The sequence below is a fragment of the Heptranchias perlo genome, chromosome 34 (genome assembly GCF_035084215.1).
Source record: "Heptranchias perlo isolate sHepPer1 chromosome 34, sHepPer1.hap1, whole genome shotgun sequence".
Lineage (NCBI taxonomy): Eukaryota > Metazoa > Chordata > Chondrichthyes > Hexanchiformes > Hexanchidae > Heptranchias > Heptranchias perlo.
Genome location: NC_090358.1, coordinates 17,959,372 through 17,978,535, shown reverse-complemented (window position 1 = coordinate 17,978,535; position 19,164 = coordinate 17,959,372). Strand labels below are relative to the sequence as shown.

The following is a 19,164-nucleotide window of genomic DNA, read 5'->3' as shown; positions in this document are numbered from 1 at the left end:
GTGTGGTGAAGGTTCTCCCACAGTGCTATTAGGTCGGGAGTTCCAGGATTTTGACCCAGCAACGATGAAGGAACGACGATATATTTCCAAGTCAGGATGGTGTGTGACTTGGAGGGGAACGTGCAGGTGGTGTTGTTCCAATGCGCCTGCTACCCTTATCCTTCTAGATGGTAAAGGTCGTGGGTTTGGGAGGTGCTGTCGAAGAAGCCTTGGCGAGTTGCTGCAGTGCATCTTGTAGATGGTAAACACTGCAGCCACAGTGCGCCGATGATGGAGGGAGTGAATGTTTAGGGTGGTGGATGGGGTGCCAATCAAGTGGGCTGCTTTGTCCTGGATGGTGTCGAGCTTCTTGAGTGTTGTTGTAGCTGCATTCATCCAGGCAAGTGGAGAGGATTCCATCACACTCCTGACTTGTGCCTTGTAGATGGTGGAAAGGCTTTGGGGAGTCACTCGCCGCAGAATACCCAGCCTCTGACCTGCTCTCGTAGCCACAGTATTTATGTGGATGGTACAGTTTAGTTTCTGGTCAATGGTGACCCCCAGGATGTTGATGGTGGGGGATTCGGCGATGGTAATACCGTTGAATGTCAAGGGGAGGTGGTTAGAATCTCTCTTGTTGAAGATGGTCATTGCCTGGCACTTGTGTGGCGCGAATGTTACTTGCCACTTATCAGCCCAAGCCTGGATGTTGTCCATGCCTTGCTGCATGCGGGCACAGACTGCTTCATTATCTGAGGGGTTGTGAATGGAACTGAACACTGTGCAATCAATAGCAAACATCCCCATTTCTGACCTTATGATGGAGGGAAGGTCATTGATGAAGCAGCTGAAGATGGTTCGGCCTAGGACACTGCCCTGAGGAACTCCTGCAGCAATGTCCTGGGGCTGAGATAATTGGCCTCCAACAACCAGTACCATCTTCCTTTGTGCTAGGTATGACTCCAGCCACTGGAAAGTTTTCCCCCTGATTCCCATTGACTTCAATTTTACTGGGGCTCCTTGATGCCACACTCGGTCGAATGCTGCCTTGATGTCAAGGGCAGTCACTCTCACCTCATCTCTGGAATTCAGCTATTGTATCCATATTTGGACCAAAGCTGTAATGAGGTCTGGAGCCGAGCGGTCCTGGCAGAACCCAAACTGAGCATCGGTGAGTAGGTTATTGGTGAGTAAGTGCTGCTTCATCTATTATTGCCATTACCACAGTTCTTTCCAAGATATATGTTATTGATGTTTGCATTCTGACATCTGGACAAAGTTGTGGATATTTTTTGGCACTGGTATTTTTTTCCCTGAAATTTTTAGTGTGGTCAGCCATCTACTGAAATAGCCAGAGTTAATATTCATATTATAATACATATTCTGATATTCTCATCCAACATATAATGAAATAAATTATGAAATACCTTTTGTTTAATTGAACAGTGATGCTGTGCATTTTGTGCCATTGTAGATCGGTTTTGGCTTCATAGTGAGGCAAAATTATTTTTAATATTTGTTCTCAGGATGTGGGAAATGCCGGCAAAGCTGCATCTTTATTGCCCATTCCTAGTTGCCCTGAGAAGGTGGTGGTGGGCTTGTTCCTTGAACTGCTGCATTCCTTGTAGTTCTCTCACGATGATGCTGGGTAGGGAATTCTGATGGTGGAAAGGGGTGAATATTGAGTCCAGTGTGCATTATGATTCAGTGTTGTCATCAGGCTTATTGAACATATTGCTATCAATACATTGTAGGAGAAAGTCTTCGACTGCTTGTGCTTCAAGCTCCTAAATTGCAATTATAACACAAGATGTGTAGTCTGTGAAGGTCCCTTCTTGTTAATGTTTAAGTATCTTCTCACAACATGTATTGTCTGTTAATATTCTCTTTTCTATAAACTCTAATAATTACATTGAATAAATGGTAAGTTATGTATATCCACTTTTGCCAAAGTGCAATCAGTTTTTCTAATAGGCATTATCGATGCTGACAGCTTGATTTTATATGAACATAAGAAATCATGGAACAAGAAAAGCTCAACAATCTCACTCCTCCCTGTACGAGCTAGCCTACTGTGGACTCTAGCACAACAGAAAATATACTAAATATCCCAATTCTCTTTGAAGTGCATCTTTGCAGCATATTCAATTTCTGTCCCACTAACTCATTGTAGAATCCATCATGCAATGCTTTGTTTTAATTAATAGCTGCACATGACAGTAATCTAAATTTTGGTATGAGTGAGATACACTAATTGCATCAGAAAAAAGATCAGGGGCCAATAGTGCAGCCCCAAGGAAATGGCGGCAGGTCAGCTGCTCTTTGGGTGTTGTGAAAGCCTGGATTTAACTGAGTTAACCGCATGTCATAATGCAAGGCAAGCTTATTACCATTGACATTTCTGGTGCACAATGCACACTGCACTAGAAATGTACAGGAGCCAGGTGTGCAGGCTGTCAGCACTGTGGGTGCTTCAGTTTGCATTATAATGTGCACTGCACTTCTGACTGTTAGAAGACCTCAGTGTCACATAATATGGACAGCGACGCCAATGCACAGCAGCAGCCTCCAGATGCTATTGATGCGCACATACTGCAGCTGAATTCTCCAGCCTATCACCATCTGAAGATCGACTGGCATTGTATAAAAGGACAGCATCAAAACGGTTTTAATTACTGAACAGTTTCAGGAACTGCTTGCAGTTTAAAATAAAACTAAGCAAGCATCCAGTCATTGGTCAAGTTCAAATCAGAGTTGTGGGTCAAGGTGACAAATATTACAAGAATATATTTGTTAAGGGACTTGTCTTTAATGTTATGGTAAAAAGTAATAAACTCCTGAAGCAGTTAAATTTGGAACTCTATTTGGGTTAAATGGCATGTTACAAGGTGTGTTTTTAAGAAGAGAAAGTAAAAATTGAAATCATTAGCTTTTTTTCACAAATGGACAATGCAACGATTGGCATGAATGCTTAAATCACATTTAAATAATTACTTACGGTCTTGTGCTTAAAATTGTTACAACATGTCAGTAGTAGCTATTTGCTGTGTAGGAATTTGTAGAGTTTTAGTTCATTTTTTCACCAACTTTATAATTTTTGCAGCTCTTTTCCATTGGTTTAAGTTTGCATTAATTTAGTTTCCATTTAAGTAGTTAATAGCTCTTGGGTTCATAACTGCTGTAACTGGAGTATTTCTTCATTCTGTTTATTTTATAATATGAATGGCAAGCAAATTATACTTTAGAAAAATCACATATCTAACATATTATGTCCTCCTCTCCTTGGTTCTTTTTCAGATAACAGTTCTGTGGATCAACAGGTTCTAAATTGCTGTGTTTCATCTTCCATAAAGTATCATTTGAATTTTGTTGCATTTCTTTAATGTGGTTTTTGTAGTACAGATGTTCATTTCACGTCCTACTTGTATCGCATGGAACCCACCTTTACAAATACATGATATAATTTCTCTTATATGTCATATGTTCAATATATGATGCATTTGTAAACAGGACATTTAGTGCTGAAAATAAACTTCCACAAACATACTTTTTCATAATGTATTTCATATATTGTAAGTGCAAAAAGAAAAAAAATAGAATGTCTCATTAAACTGCACATTCACTGTTTAGGCCTCCATAATATTTACAGTTATTTATTTGTTCTTTATTAAAGGCTCAGCTAGCAAGTGGAAATGTTTTCGATGCATCTACCCTTTCTAGCTTCAAGGCCCCCGGAGGGTGAGTTAAATTTATACTCGATAAATTGATGTCATAGCAGCAATGTTCTTTTGTTGAAAAAACCATTAAACAACTAAACAAAATAATTTTTGACACTTCACTTTTTATATCTCTATCTTGAATCATCGTATTGCACTATATAATAACTTTTACAAGCGCATATACAAGCCATATACTTTTACACTGCTGATGGCTGAGAATAAATTGGCAAATCTGTTAGTTGAATGGTTATGGAGGTATGAAGGAGTATCCTTTAAAAGGTTTATTTGCAAGATTTGATTCTTTATTGGTACAAGTTGTAGTTTTTTTCATATTTGTTTTACATCTGTAACTAAGTGTGATAACCTGCGAGTACAGATGTACATATATATATATATATATATATATTTATCTATCTATCTAAATCTTTACTCTCTCTGTTGCATATGTATATACTTTATATATAATATGTGGAATACAATCAAATTTATTGCTGCCAAGTCAGGTTACTTACCAAACCTGGAAACCTAATATAATTTTCAGTAGACTGAGAATTGAGCCTGTTAAATCCTTCTCTATCTCAGAGTTCTGAGAGTAGACTTTCAGAGTTCTCAACCATGGTAAGAGATCTCATACACTGCGGAGTGTATTGGATTTTCTGTCCATCAAGATCAGTGGATGGAATGTCGACAGCATGGCCCACGATATCCTAATACATCCTTGTGCAAGCTGAGGGCTCAGAAAATCTGCTTTCTGATGCTTGTAATAGATATATGTGGAGGGCCTTCTACCAAGAGATGGAGACAGCAGGCTTCCCAACTACCACTTCCATAAACTTCACCTCAACCTGAACTCTGCTGCCTGTATCCTATCCTGCATCAGTTCCCACTCATCTATCACCCCTGTTCTTGTTGACCAACATTAGCTCCCAGTGACCGGTCTCAAATTTAAAATTCTTACTCTCATGTTTAAAGGCCTTTATGTTCTTGCCCCTCACTAACTCTGTAACCTCCTCAAGTCCTGCAAACCCCCCACCCCCCCAAACTCTGCATTCCTCTAATTCTGATCTCTTGCGCATCATCCGCTCCCTTCTCCCCACCATTGGTGGCCGTGCCTTCAGCCGTCTAGGCCCTACACTCTGGAATTCCCTCCCTAAATGTCTCCATGATTGGTGTCATGATTGGAACTTCTTACTCCATGATTCCTCTGCTATAGGAACAAATCAGCATCAATTTTCTGAGATGGTCAGTGTGGTAATGGCTGAAGTTCCAGTGGTTCCAATATGTACTTACCAGTTTTTATATTCCTCTAACCATTATTTTAAATGCGCAGAAAATTGGCCGGGCTCCATTACGGGCATGCGATCCTACTTGCCTGAATTTCCTTTGTGCTCTATGCAGGTGATTATTTACATCCAAACTCAAAAGAAGAAAATCTGACCCCAGATCTTGCTCCCACAGAAGCCTTTCTCTCATAGAATTATCTGGTATTCAACAAACCATCTTGTCCCTAATTAATGACCCTGGTAGTTTATCAAATTCACAACTTACTTGAAGTCCTTAATTTAGTTATACACTGATCATTGATTTCTCTCGGTTTCTGCACGAGAAAAAGCTGTGCTTTTCATATGTCAGATTTCATTTAGGATTTCAGTATCTCTTAAGCTTATTTATTATTACATCTAGTATCGGATTTCCCCTCTCCTTCGAAGTTAAATCCAGTGAATCTTCTCCAGTCTAATGCAGGAACATGGATGCTTTCATCTTTTCACTTTTTTTGTTTGCTCTAATGGCTGCTACAAACAATTTAATGTGTTGTTTGAACCTTGTCCAAATTTCTGCACCATGGAGGTATTTGGCTGCTGTTAGCACACTCAAAAAAAAACACCTGGAATTTCCCTGCCCTGATTTGGAGCAAACACTAATTGCCAGGCAAAAGTCAGAGCAGGTGTGATAACAGGACCAAAATAGGTGAACTCAGAAATTTGCCTGGGTTCAGCCAAGGTTAAGCCGGGTGCTTGCAAAAAGTATACTGCCCGGCTTACACTTGTGTGGGGGGGGGAGGGGTGCTTGGATGGAGGAAATATTTCTCTAGTGGTTAAGCTGTATTGAGTATTCAGACCTGGGAATTTTTTATATATTATTGAGCTTTATTGGCATTTTCGAAAAGACATAACTTGCACAAAGAATGGAAATTTGATTTCCACAAACATTTACATATGGATAAATATTTAAAACATATTATCAATTCAGTTTTGTACGTGTTTGTGTAGTTGAATAGAGAATTCCTGACAAATGTATCTTTTAAGTGCTCTTCAGTGCCTGACCCATGAAGGGCTTAGTGATTCAATCATGGCAACAAAATCTGGAAGCCAGAAGTGATTTTTAATAATGAATGCAAGAACACTAGACATTTCTTCAGGAGGCAATGGTTGAGGGGAAAACTGGTTTAGAAACTGGTTCAATATTACATTACCGAATAATCCCAATTTGAAGGGAGCCTCACCATCAGTTCCCTGTTAAAAATCCAAATACTGTAGTTAAGAAGAATTATGATTTGTTTTGGTTTGTTCCATCCATCTCTGTCAGTCTTTGAATCTTTTTATTTAAACGTTGCTGGTATCAAGGGCACTGGCTTGAAGGAGTTCCTGAGACTGACAGCGTGAGGGAGCAGGATTAATGTTCGTACAGGTATAGTCATTAACTAGAGCAGTCTAGCATCAATTCTGTATGTTATTTCAGCTACTCACAGTTTCAGGCTCACGAACCCATCTAAGATGGTTCTTTTGATTATACTCATTAAAGAGACATTGTTGCTCATTAAAGGCAGACTCCTTCTACTGTGGGCAAATGTATAGAGGAACATAAAAAATTGCATTAAAAATATTTCATTACTTGTACAAGACCTAAATGGAGCACACTTTTTATGGGCACTTTTTCTTCTTGCTAGTTCTCTCCTTTTCTCCCCTCATTTCCTGAAATCACCATTCAGCTGGGGTACCATTGGCATTGGCAGCCCTCCTGTACCTTGCACAATTGGTCATTTTTAACGTGTGAACTTAGTAGAGGGGACAGACAGGCTGTTTACCAAGGAAGGCATCATCCGTTTTCCGTTCGAGGTACTGGATAGCAATTCGGAGCAAGAACACTTGTTGATTTTATTCCTGCTTAGCCCAGGACTGCTGAGGCCAATTGTGAGAATTTCAAATGAAAATGGCTAACTTGGCACAGACTAGGAATCAAACCTGTGACTTTCCTGGTCTGTATGGCTTGGTGCTATACTAAGCATCATCTTTTCCCAAAAGTTCTTTGAAGGTTTTTTGTCTGTTCAATATGGTAATGGTCCCTTTGAAAAATATTCCAGTCATAGGCTTAAACTGGTGAAATGAAACCAAAGATGTTAATCAGAGTGATTGTTAAATATTTTTTTAAATGGTGACACTCTCTCTTTACGGAGTACAACAGCTTATGTTTTTTAGCTAATGAGTATAGGAATAGTAGGATAAGACAGGTTAATGCATGGCTGGAGCATTGGTGCAGAAGGGATGTCTTCAGATTCCTGGGGCGTTTGGACCAGTTCTGGGGCAGGAGGAACCTGTACAAACCGGCCGGGTTGCACCTCAACAGAGCTGGGACCAATGTCCTCGCCGGGAGGATAACTAGTGCTTTGGGGGAGGGTTTAAGCTAATTTGGCAGGGGGATGGGCACCAGAATGAAACATTAGAGAGGAGAAACAAGGTGCACAGAGGACTGGGAGGGACAAGTAGCACCAGAGTAAAGAATAGTTCAAAAATAGGAAAGATCAAACAGGGGGCAAATGCAAGGCAATCTATGATGAGTTTGGAGTACATGAGCATAAATGCGCGTAGTGTGGTAAATAAGGTTGGTGAGCTGCAGGCACAAGTCGCCGCATGGGACTATGATATAGTGGCAATAACAGAGACCTGGCTCAAAGAAGGGGAGGATTGGATACTTAATATTCCTGGCTACAAGGTATTCAGGAAAGATGGGGGGGGGTGATAATATTGATCAAAGAAACTATTATAGCACTGGAAAGGGATAATGTAGTTGAGGGGTCAAAGACAGAACCTATTTGGTTAGAATTAAGAAACAATAGAGGAGCTATTATGTTACTGGGTGTGTACTATGGGCCATCAAATAGTGGGAGGAAGATAGAGGAACAAATTTGCAAGCAAATTGCAGAAAGATGTAAGAACTATAGAGTAGTGATAATGGGGGACTTCAATTATCCCAATATAGACTGGGATAGTAACAGTGTAAAGGGCAAAGTGGGGGAGGAATTCCTGAAATGTATACAAGACAACTTTCTTGATCAATGTATTTCCAGCCCAACGAGGATGGAAACACTGCAGGATCTAGTTCTGGGGAATGAAGTGGGGCAAGTGGAGCATGTTTCATTGGGAGAGCACTTGGGGAATAGTGATCTTAATATCATCAGATTTGGAATAGTTATGAAAAAGGACAAGGAACAATCAAGCGTAAAAATACATCATTGGAGGCTGGCTAATTTCAATGAGTTGAAAAGTGATCTTGCCCTGGTGGATTGGAATCAAACATTGGTAGGCAAAACAGTAATTGAACAATAGGAGGCCTTCAAGAAGGAGATCTTTCAGGTATGGAATAGACACATTCCCACGAGTGGGAAAGGAAGGACATCCAAAGCTGGAGCACAGTGGATGACTAAAGATATAAAGATTAAAATGAAACATAAAAAAGAAGCTTATGACTAATGTACGGTTAATTATACAGTAGAGAACCAAGCTAAATACAGAAAGTACAGAGGAGATCTAAATAAGGGAATACGAGGGGCAAAGAGAGAGTATGAGAATGGATTAGCGGCTGACATAAAAGGGAACCCAAAAGTCTTTTATAAACATATAAATTGTAAAAGGGTAGTCAAAGGAAAGGTGGGGCTGATTTAGTGATAAAAAAGATCATCTTGTGGAGGCAGAGGGTATGGCTGAGGTACTAAATGAATACTTTGCGTCGGTCTTCACTAGAGAAGAGGATGCTGCCAATGTAGCAGTAAAGGAGGAGGTAGTAGCAATATTGGATAGGATAAAAATAGATAAAGAGGAGGTACTTGAAAGTTTGGCAGTATTCAAAGTAGAAAAGTCACCTGGTCCAGATGGGATGCATCTTAGGTTACTGAGGGAAGTAAGGGTAGAAATTGTGGCGGCTCTGGCCACAATCTTCTAATCCTCCTTAGATATGGGGGCAGTGCCAGAGGACTGGAGGATTGCAAATGTTATACCCCTGTTCAAAAAAGGGGAGAGAGATAAATCTGTCAATTACAGGCCACTCAGCCCAAAATCGATTGTGGGGAAACTTTTAGAGATAATAATCCGGGACAAAATTAATTGGCATTTGGAAAAGTATGGGCTAATAAATGAAAGTCAGTACGGATTTGTTAAAAGAAAATCCTGTTTGACTAACTTGATTGAGTTCTTTGATGAAGTATTGGAGAGGGACAGTGGCAGCATGGATACAAAATTGACTAAGGGACAGAAAGCAGAGAGTAGTGGTGAACGGTTGTTTTTCAGACTGGAGGGAAGTATAGTGGTGTTCCCCAGGGGTCAATATTACAACCATTGCTCTTTTTGATATATATTAATAACCTGGACTTGGGTATACAGGGTATAATTTCAAAGTTTGCTGATGACACAAAACTCAGGAATGTAGTAAACAATGTGGAGGATAGTAACAGACTTCAGGAGGACATAGACAGACTGGTGAAATGGGCAGACACATGGCAGATGAAGTTTAATGCAGAGAAGTGTGAAGTGATACATTTTGGTAGGAAGAATGAGGAGAGGCAATATAAACTAAATGGTACAATTTTAAAGGGGGTACAGGATCAGAGAGATCTAGAGATGCATGTACTCAAATCTTTGAAGGTAGCAGGACAAGTTGAGAAGGCTGTTAAAAAAGCATATGGGATCCTTGGCTTTATTAATAGAGGCATAGAGTACAAAAGCAAGGAAGTTGTGCTACACCTTTATAAAACACTATTTAGGCCTCAGCTGGAGTATTGTGTTCAATTCTGGGCACCACACTTTAGGAAGGACGTCAAGACCTTAGAGAGGGTGCAGAAGGGATTTACTAGAATGGTACCAGGGCTGAGGGACTTCAGTTATGTGGAGAGACTGGAGAAGCTGGGGTTGTTCTCCTTGGAGCAGAGGAGGTTTGATAGAGGTGTTCAAAATCATGAACAGTTTTGTTGAGTAAATACAGAGTAAATAAGGAGAAACTGTTTCCAGTGACAGAAGGGTCGGCAAGCAGAGGACACAGATTTAAGGTAATTAGCAAAAGAACCAGAGGCGACATGAGGAAACACTTTTTTACGCAGTGAGTTGTTATGATCTGGAATGCACTGCCTGAAAGGGTGGTGGAAGCAGATTCAATAGTAACTTTCAAAAGGGAATTGGATAAATACTTGAAGGAAAAAATTTACAGGGCTATGGGGAGAGAGCAGGGGAGTGGAACTAATTGGATAGCTATGTCAAAGAGCTGGCACAGGCACGATGGGCCGAATGACCTCCTTTTACACTGTAACATACTATGATACTACTATGATGAAATTTGAAAGGTGAAGGCCAGTGACTCACTGCATTAATATTTTATAATATATGCCTTTTTTTGCACGTAGAGTGTAATTTTATTTTACGATGGTATCCTAATCCCACTTAATCGATTAGACTACTTGGTAAAGTTATGTCACAATAGTTTGACCTCATTCCTGCACTCACCCCCACCCCCTTTTTCAATAATTGAATATTTCATTTGTATGTTTGGGACAAGAATGGGGCTTATTTTATGTATTTTTGATAAAGCTTAAAATATTAAAATTATTGCACATGGTTTAAGGAAAAGAGGTTCCACTGAACAAAACATTATGCAGCATCTTATTTTCTTGATAAGAACAAAGGGAAGTGTGAAATGAGATAAAGCCATCAAGCCATTGAGTTCATTCCTTCCAAAAACTGCATTAATCTCCACTATCATAGGCTTTAGACATCTTTGTTATTTTCTTAAAGAAGTAAATAATTACAAATAAACATAAGAAAATAGATATCTATATAACATTAACTCCTTTTGTTGGAAGCTTGTGCTGTATATTTATTAAACTGTGAGAGAAGAAAAAATAGCTTCAAAAATATTAAATATTTATTATATAATTAATTACAATATAAAATTATATTAATGAAATATTATTTCCAAGATTTGGGCGAGGCTGGGCCTGCAACTAAAACTTTAATGACTGTATTAAAAGACACAAAAGACAATTCTATGGATAAATTCAATAATGTTATTGTAAAATATGTAAATTTTAATATTTTTATTTTGCTTAAAAATCTTAATTTGAACATTAGAAACTTCAGTTAATGAGAAAATTGGTAGATGAAAATGCATTCAAAAACATTTTCAGCAATTCAACCTTTTCTCTTTTTCTTTATTTTCTTAACTTTTTTATTGGTAAATTCTCCTGACTAGTCACTCAAGTTCACTAGTTTCTCATTAGCTGTATTTTAGCCAAATTCTTTGCTTTTGATTCAGATGTTCCCTAATTTTTCAGTTCCGATTAAATGCCATTTTACATTGAATCAATCAGAATTTTTTATATTTTAGATTATTGTACAAGAAGCACCCCGCCCACATTGTTAATGAGTGGTAGAAATATCAAGAACAACTTTCTGGATCTCATTAGTCACTGCCTCCTCCACCCAACAGAGACTTTTCTGTTTATCATCACCTTTTACTTGGTATCAATACAGTTTTCAATCCAGCAAACTGATTTTCCATTCATTCCATTAAAATTGCTGTAGTAGATTTTGTGCTCTTTAAATAATCAGTGTCCTATAAAACATCCTACTTTTCGGCATTTTCCATTCTGCTAGTGCTTGACGAATGGGACTATAATTCTTTGATTCATGTCACACTCCTTTATGAATATCAGAATTACCGTAGCTATCCTGCAGTTCTTGGGTGCAGTCTCACTATTTATGGTGGTACTAGAAAGAAATAAAACCTCAAGTAATTTCATGAGGATTTGAGATTGGTCCAAGTGTACTGTAAACATTTAAGAGGTAATATTCTAACTGTTGCTAATTTTTATGCTGATTTATTGCCATCTAAAAATTTGCCGGATGTATTAATGCCAGCTCTCAAATGCTAGAGTAGATTTAACACGACAATAAATCTTTTCTGCCAGCGAATGAAAATCTCAATTATGATGGGTGGATCCAATTGACCTAAATCAAGTTGCAAATTCCAAATTGCTGTTTGGTTCTCTTTGGCAGTATTCTAAATTGCACTCAGGCCTTAATCTGCTTTAGCAGACTAAAGTTAATTTTATTCAAGGTTTTTAAAGATATTTGCCAAAATGTTTCAGGTAATCACCATGCTGATGTTTGCAAAGTCATCATACACTCTAATTAGTATTGACCACATTGCTGTACTCAACAATATGTAGAATATAAATTTATAAGTGTTATATTAGTGCATTATCCTGAATGCTCATGTTTGAAATTAATGCAAATGACATATATGACTGAACATTCGAGAAGCTGTTACAGTTACAACCAGAAGATGAACAGCCAACATTCTGAATGTTCCCACTCTACACCTGAATTGGGATAAAGGAACTGGTATTGTGGGAAATAATGCTGGAGAAATAAGTGAGAAAAATAAATGTCTTTTATTTCCGGGACTAAGTCAGTTACAAGATACCTAATGTTGGATTCAGAATTCCCCAACCATGCTTGGCAGAACTGAATAATAATTAAGTGTGGTTATGTAAATACACACCTGTATGATACCAGACTTCATGGGCACCATTAAGGGCCTAATCAAACAAGTACATACCTTCCTCCAGTAGCATATCCTTCTGAATTCCAGAGCTTGAACTATTTGTAACAGACAACTTTGATATAGACATGGGCGTTTTGTTTTGGATAAACCCTAGAATGACTTTCCTAACATGGTGGAATGGACCATGCCTATCCTGGGAAGTGTAGTAGAGCTAACTCAGAATTTAAAAAATGGGAAATCTAGCAGAGGTAGGTTTGAATCTGGGGAAAGGCTGAATGGTTTCCGAGTGATGATTAGAGGAGCTTAATGAATTTGAAAGGACAGTTGCTCAAAAAAAGGAGGAAATATTTTTGTTTTGAAAAGAGACAAGCTCATTGTGAGGAAGATGAGAAAGAATGTCTAAAGACGTGTAGAGGAATTGCGACAGAGAGGGCAAACTAATAGCTCACAATAACAGCCATCCAGTTGCAGTTGGTGGGTTGTGTTGCCTTTAATTTTTTGAGTTTTTTATGTGATGTTGAGGAGGGGCTATAGACCGATGTCAGGATTCATTGTAACTGAAGGGGACTTCAGATTTGAAACATAGTTAGAGATATGAGTAATTGATAGAATCATAGAAGGTTACGGCACAGAAGGAGGCCACTCGGCCCATCGTGTACGTGCCGGCTGAAAAAGAGCTATCCAGCTTAATCCCACTTTCCAGCACTTGGACTGTAGCCCTGTAGGTTATGGCACTTCAAGCGCACATCTAACTACTTTCTAAGTGAGTTGAGGGTTTCTGCCTCCACCACCCTTTCAGACAGTGAGTTCCAGAGATCCACCACCCTCAGGGTGAAAGAATTTCTCCTCAGATCCCCTCTAATCCTTCTACCAATTACTTTAGATCTATGCCCCTTGTCACTGACCCCTCTGCTAAGGGAAATAGATCCTCCCTATCAAGTCCTGTCATAATTTTATATATCTCAATTAAATCTCAACCTCAGCCTCCTTTGTTCCAAAGAAAACAACCCCAGCCTATCTAGTCTTTTCTCATAGCTAAAATTCTCCAGCCCTGGCAACGTCCTCGTAAATCTCCTCTATGCCCCCTCTAGTGCAATCACATCTTTCCTGTAATATGGTGGCCAGAACTGTACACAGTACTCAAGCTGTGACCTAACCAATGTTTTATACAGCTCTAGCATAACCTCCCTGCTCTTATATTCTATGCCTCGGCTAATAAAGGAAAGTATCCCGTATGCTTTTTTAACCACCTTATCTACCTGTCCTGCTACCTTCAGGGATCTTTGGACATGAACTCCAAGGTCCCTTTGTTCCTCTACACCTCTCGGTATCCTCCCATTTATTATGTATTCCCTTGCCTTGTTTGCCCTCCCCAAATTCATTCCCTCACACTTCTCTGGATTGAATTCCATTTGCCACTTTTCTGCCCACCTGACCAGTCCATTGATATTTTCCTGCAGTCTACAGCTTTCCTCCTCACTATCAATCACACGGCCAATTTTTGTATCATCTGCAAACTTCTTGATTAAGCCCCCCACATTCAAGTCCAAATCATTAATATATACCACAAAAAGCAAGGGACCTAGTACTGAGCCTTGCGGGACCCCACTGGAAACAGTCTTCCAGTCGCAAAAACACCCGTCGACCATTACCCTTTGCTTCCTGCCACTGAGCCAATTTTGGATCCAACTAGCCATTTTCCCTTGGATCCCATGGGCTTTTAATTTTTTGACCAGTCCGTCATGTGGGACCTTGTCAAAAGCCTTGCTAAAATCCACATACACTACATCAAACACATTACCCTCATCGACCCTCCTTGATACTTGCTCAAAAAATTCAATCAAGTTAGTCAGACACGACCTTCCCTTAACAAATCCATGCTGACTGTCCTTGATTAACCCGTGCTGTTCGAAATGACGATTTATGCTGTCCCTCAGAATCGATTCCAATAATTTGCCCACCACCGAGGTTAGACTGACTAGCCTATAAAATATCTCTTCCTCCCTTTTTAAACAACAGTACAAAGTTAGCAGTCCTCCAATCCCTGTAGCCAGGGAAGATTGGAAAATGATGGTTAGAGCCTCCGCTATTTCCTCCCACGCTTCTCTTAGCAGCCTGGGATACATTTCATCCGGGCCTGGCGATTTATCTACATTCAAAGATGCTAATCCCCGTAATACTTCCTCTCTCACTATGTTTATCCCATCCAATATTTCACACTCCTCCTCCTCAACTACAATCTTTGCATCGTCCCCCACTTTTGTGAAGACAAACACAAAGTATTCATTAAGAACCATCCGCCTCCATATGTTAAATTCCCATGTTAAATTGGTCTAATTAAATGCAAAATGAATTCAAAATCCAATCAAGTGCCTTAAAATTCTCCAGCATTTAAGCTGATTAATGACTGGGAAAGCTTTTTTGCAGGAGGAGAAAAAATCCTTAACGCTTCAGTGGTTTTGAAACCCTGATGATTGTCATAAGGATAAATTCCTGCTTCCAAGTCATGTGGGTAAAGTGCACAAGATATACTCGCAGATGATGTCTTACTGCTGCTTCTGAGGCCACAGTATTCCCTTCCGTAACTGAATTCTTTAATTGGAGATTATAACTTGATTTCAGGGTGCAAGGTTAACTAGGAAAGTGTAAGGTCTTTGAATCAATTCGTGCCTACATAGGAAGACTGTTGGATATGATCTTTCCCAATTTTGCATTCTAAATCTGTTCAAGAACATATCTATATTATTGAAAGTCTTGTATATGGCACATTTTAATATTGCATGGGTAAAAGTGTGCAACACACATCAAAATGTTGCAAATGCTGTATCTGCCACACTTGGATATGGTTGGCACAAATATGGGAGCAAATAGGGGGAGTGAAAGGGAATATGGTAGTGGTAAGTGATAGTAAAGTCAGCGAGATAGATACTGTTCTCTGCAGCCGCGACCGAGAGTCCCGAAGGCTGTGTTGCCTGCCCAGTGCCAGGGTTAAGGACATCTCCTCGCGGCTGGAAAAGATATTGGAGCATGAGGGGGAGGATCCAGTTGTTGTGGTCCACATAGGGACCAACGACATAGTTAGAACTAGGAATGAGGTTCTGCTGAGACAGTTTGAAGGCCTAGAGTCTAAATTAATAAGCAGAACCTCAAAGGTAATAATCTCTGGATTATTACCTGAGCCACGTCCAAATTGGCATAGGAACAAAGAGATCAGAGTGGTGTGGGAGGAAGGGGTTTCGATTCATGGGACACTGGCACCAGTACTGGGGCAAGAGGGAGCTGTTCCGATGGGACGGGCTCCACTTAAACCGGGCTTGGGCCAGCGTCCTGGCAATCGAATAACTAGGGCTATAGATAGGGCTTTAAACTAAAAAGGCAGGGGGAGGAGTCAGGTGAGGGGATATTTAGAAATCTGATGAGAAAAGTTAAGACAATAGAACAGTGGAGTGACTTGGGTAAAGATAAGCAGAGTGCGGTAGGAGGGGACAGAGAGTTTACCAATAATAATGCAACAACACGTAAGGTCAAAGCAGGAAAAAAATGGCAAAAAGTCAAAATTAAAGGCTCTTTATCTGAATGCACAGAGCATTCATAACAAGATAGATGAATTAATTGCACAAATAGAGATAAATAGGTTTGACCTAATAGCCATTACAGAGACATGGTTGGGAACTAAATATTCCAGGGTACATGATATTTAGAAAAGATAGGCAGAATGGAAAAGGAGGGGGTGTAGCCCTAATAATAAAGAATGACATAAGAACAGAAGTGAGAAAGGATCTTGGTTCAGAGGATCAGGAAGTAGAATCAGTATGGGTGGAAATAAGAATTAACAAGGTGCAGAAAACACTGGTGGGAATAGTTTACAGGCCCCCTAATAATAGCTATACCATTGGACAGAGTATTAATCATGAAATAATGAGAGCTTGTAACAAAGGAAATGCAGTAATCATGGGGGACTTTAATCTGCATATAGACTGGGCAAATCAAATTGGCAAAGGTGGTTCGGAAGACAAGTTCATGGAATGTATTCAAGACAGTTTCCTAGAGCACTACATCATGGAACCAACCAGGGAACAGACTATTTTAGATCTTGTATTGTGTAATGAGATTGGGTTAATTAGTAATCTGATGGTAAAAGAAGCTCTGGGGAAGAGCGATCATAATATGATAGAATTTCACATTGGGATTATTGGGAAATTAAATTAAAGGGTTTGATAGTTGAAAAGCAATGGCAAACATTTAAAGAAATATTTCAATATTTCAATATTCTCAACAAATATACATTCCATTGAGAAATAAAAACTCCACGGGAAGAGTGATTCACCTGTAGCTAACTAAAGAAGTTAAGGAGAGTATTGGATTGAAAGAAGAAGCCTATAATGTTGCAAAGAAGAATAAAAAGCCTGGGGATTGGGAGAGTTTTGGAAACCAACAAAGGACAACCAAAAAATTGATAAAAAAGGGAGAAAATAGAATATGAAAGTAAACTAGCAAGAAATATAAAGACGGATTGTAAGAGCTTCTACAAGTGTGTAAAAAGGAAGAGAATAGCAAAAGTAATTGTTGGTCCCTTAGAGGCTGAGGCAGGAGAAATTATAATAGGGAGTCAGGAAATGGCAGATGCATTAAACAAATATTTTGTATCTGTCTTCATAGTAGAAGACACAAAAAGCATACCAAAAATAATGGAGAACCAAGAGGTAAATGAGAGTGAGGAAATTAAAACAATTAATATCACTAGAGAAAAAGTACTGGACAAATTAATGGGACTAAAAGCCAACAACTCCGCTGGACCTGATGGCCTACATCTAAAAGAAGTGGCTGCAGAGATGGCGAATGCATTGGTTATGATCTTCCAAAATCCTCTAGATTCTGGAACGGTCCCAGTGGATTGAAAGGTAGCAAATGTTACCCCGCTATTCAAGAAGTGGGGGAGAGAGAAAACAGGGAACCACAGGCCAGTAAGCCTGACATAGGTCATCAGGAAAATGCTGGAATCCACTACCAAGGAAGTGGTAACAGGGCACTTAGAAAATCATAATATGATTAGGCAGAGTCAACATGGTTTTATGAAAGGGAAATCGTGTTTGACAAATCTATTCGAGTTTTTTGAGCATGTAACTAGCAGGGTAGATAAAGGGGAACCAGTGGATGTAGTATATTTGGATTTTCAAAAGGCATTCGATAAGATGCCACATAAAAGGTTGTTACGCAAGGTAAGGGCTCATGGGGTTGGGGGTAATATATTATCATGGATAGGGAATTGGTTAAAGGGCAGAAAGCAGAGAGTAGGGATAAACCGGCCATTCTCAGGTTGGCAGGCTGTAACTAGTGAGATGCTGCAAGGATCAGTGCTTGGACCTCAACTATTTACAATCTATATTAATGACTTAGATGAACGGACTGAGTGTAATATATCCAAGTTTGCTGATGATACAAAGCTAGGTGGGAAAGTAAGCTGTGAGGTGGGGCTATTGGGCGCGGCAGCAATTTGTGCGCAGTAAGGTAACACAGACAAATGAATGAATGCCCAAATATTTTTTTGGTGCTGTTTGTGAAACGTTATTTATTTATGTCAGGCTGACATGAGCAGTCAAAAGCCTGACTAGTTTTCGGTGAAACACAGAGAGGGAAAAAACAAAACACATTCATTAACGGATCGTGCTACCTCTGCCCAAAAACAGGTCCTATCCAATTTTCCCCCCAATATTTTTTAAATGGTGAGAAACTATTAAATGTTGGTGTTCAGAGAGACTTGGGTGCCCTGGTACAAGAAACACAAAAAGTTGGTATGCAGGTACAGCAAGCAATTAGGAAAGTAAATGGCATGTTGGCCTTTTTGCAAGGGGGTTGGAGTACAACAGTAAGGAAGTCTTACTACAGTTGTACAGGGCATTCGTGAGACCTCACCTGGAGTACTGTGAACAGTTGCGGTCTCCTTATCTAAGGAAGGATATACTTGCCTTAGAGGCGGTGCAACGAATGTTCACTAGAATGTTCCTGGGATGAGAGGGTTGTCCTATGAAGAGAGGTTGAGTAGAATGGGCCTATATTCTCTGGAGTTTACAAGAATGAGAGATGATCTCATTGAAACATATAAGATTCTTAGAGGGCTTGACAGGGTAGATGCTGAGAGATTGTTTCCCCAGTTAGAGAGTCTATAACTAGGGGGCATAATCGCAGGAAACGGGGTCGGCCATTCAAGACTGAGATGAGGAGGAATTTCTTCACTCGGAGGGTTGTGAATCTTTGGAATTCTCTACCCCTGAGGGCTGTGGATGCTTAGTCATTGAATATATTCAAGGCTGAGATGGATAGATTTTTGGACTCTGGGGAATCAAGGGATATGGGGATTGGGCGAGAAAGTAAAGTTGAGGCCGAAGACCAGCCATGATCTGATTGAATGGCAGAGCAGGCTTGAGGGGCTGTCTGGCCTACTCCTATTTCTTATGTTCTTATGTAAAATCTTGAGCTCCTAAAATACTGTATTAACAGGCCTGTTAATTATCAACTGTTAGAGGTCCTTGCCTTTTTTAAATCGTGCTGTTGTGTATCCTTGGTAATGGTCCTTGTATTCTTCAGTTTGTATTCCCTTTTGAAGGGAGAGTCATTATGATGGGATACTTGAACAAAG

The 19,164-nt window shown here is 39.7% G+C and overlaps 1 protein-coding gene across 6 annotated transcripts in view; it reads left to right on the top strand.

The window, feature by feature from the left end:
* Positions 1-19,164, top strand: part of LOC137301857 (protein unc-13 homolog C-like) — a 514,180-nt gene that overhangs the window by 238,201 nt on the left and 256,815 nt on the right. For 4 of the 6 annotated variants that reach the window (XM_067971546.1, XM_067971545.1, XM_067971544.1 and 1 more), the window contains one exon: positions 3,653-3,717. In XM_067971546.1, the coding sequence (XP_067827647.1) occupies positions 3,653-3,717 (65 nt within the window). Of the gene's footprint in view, positions 1-3,276; positions 3,300-3,652; positions 3,718-19,164 lie in introns of all 6 variants that reach the window. The other 2 variants (XM_067971542.1, XM_067971541.1) reach the window with 1 other exon arrangement.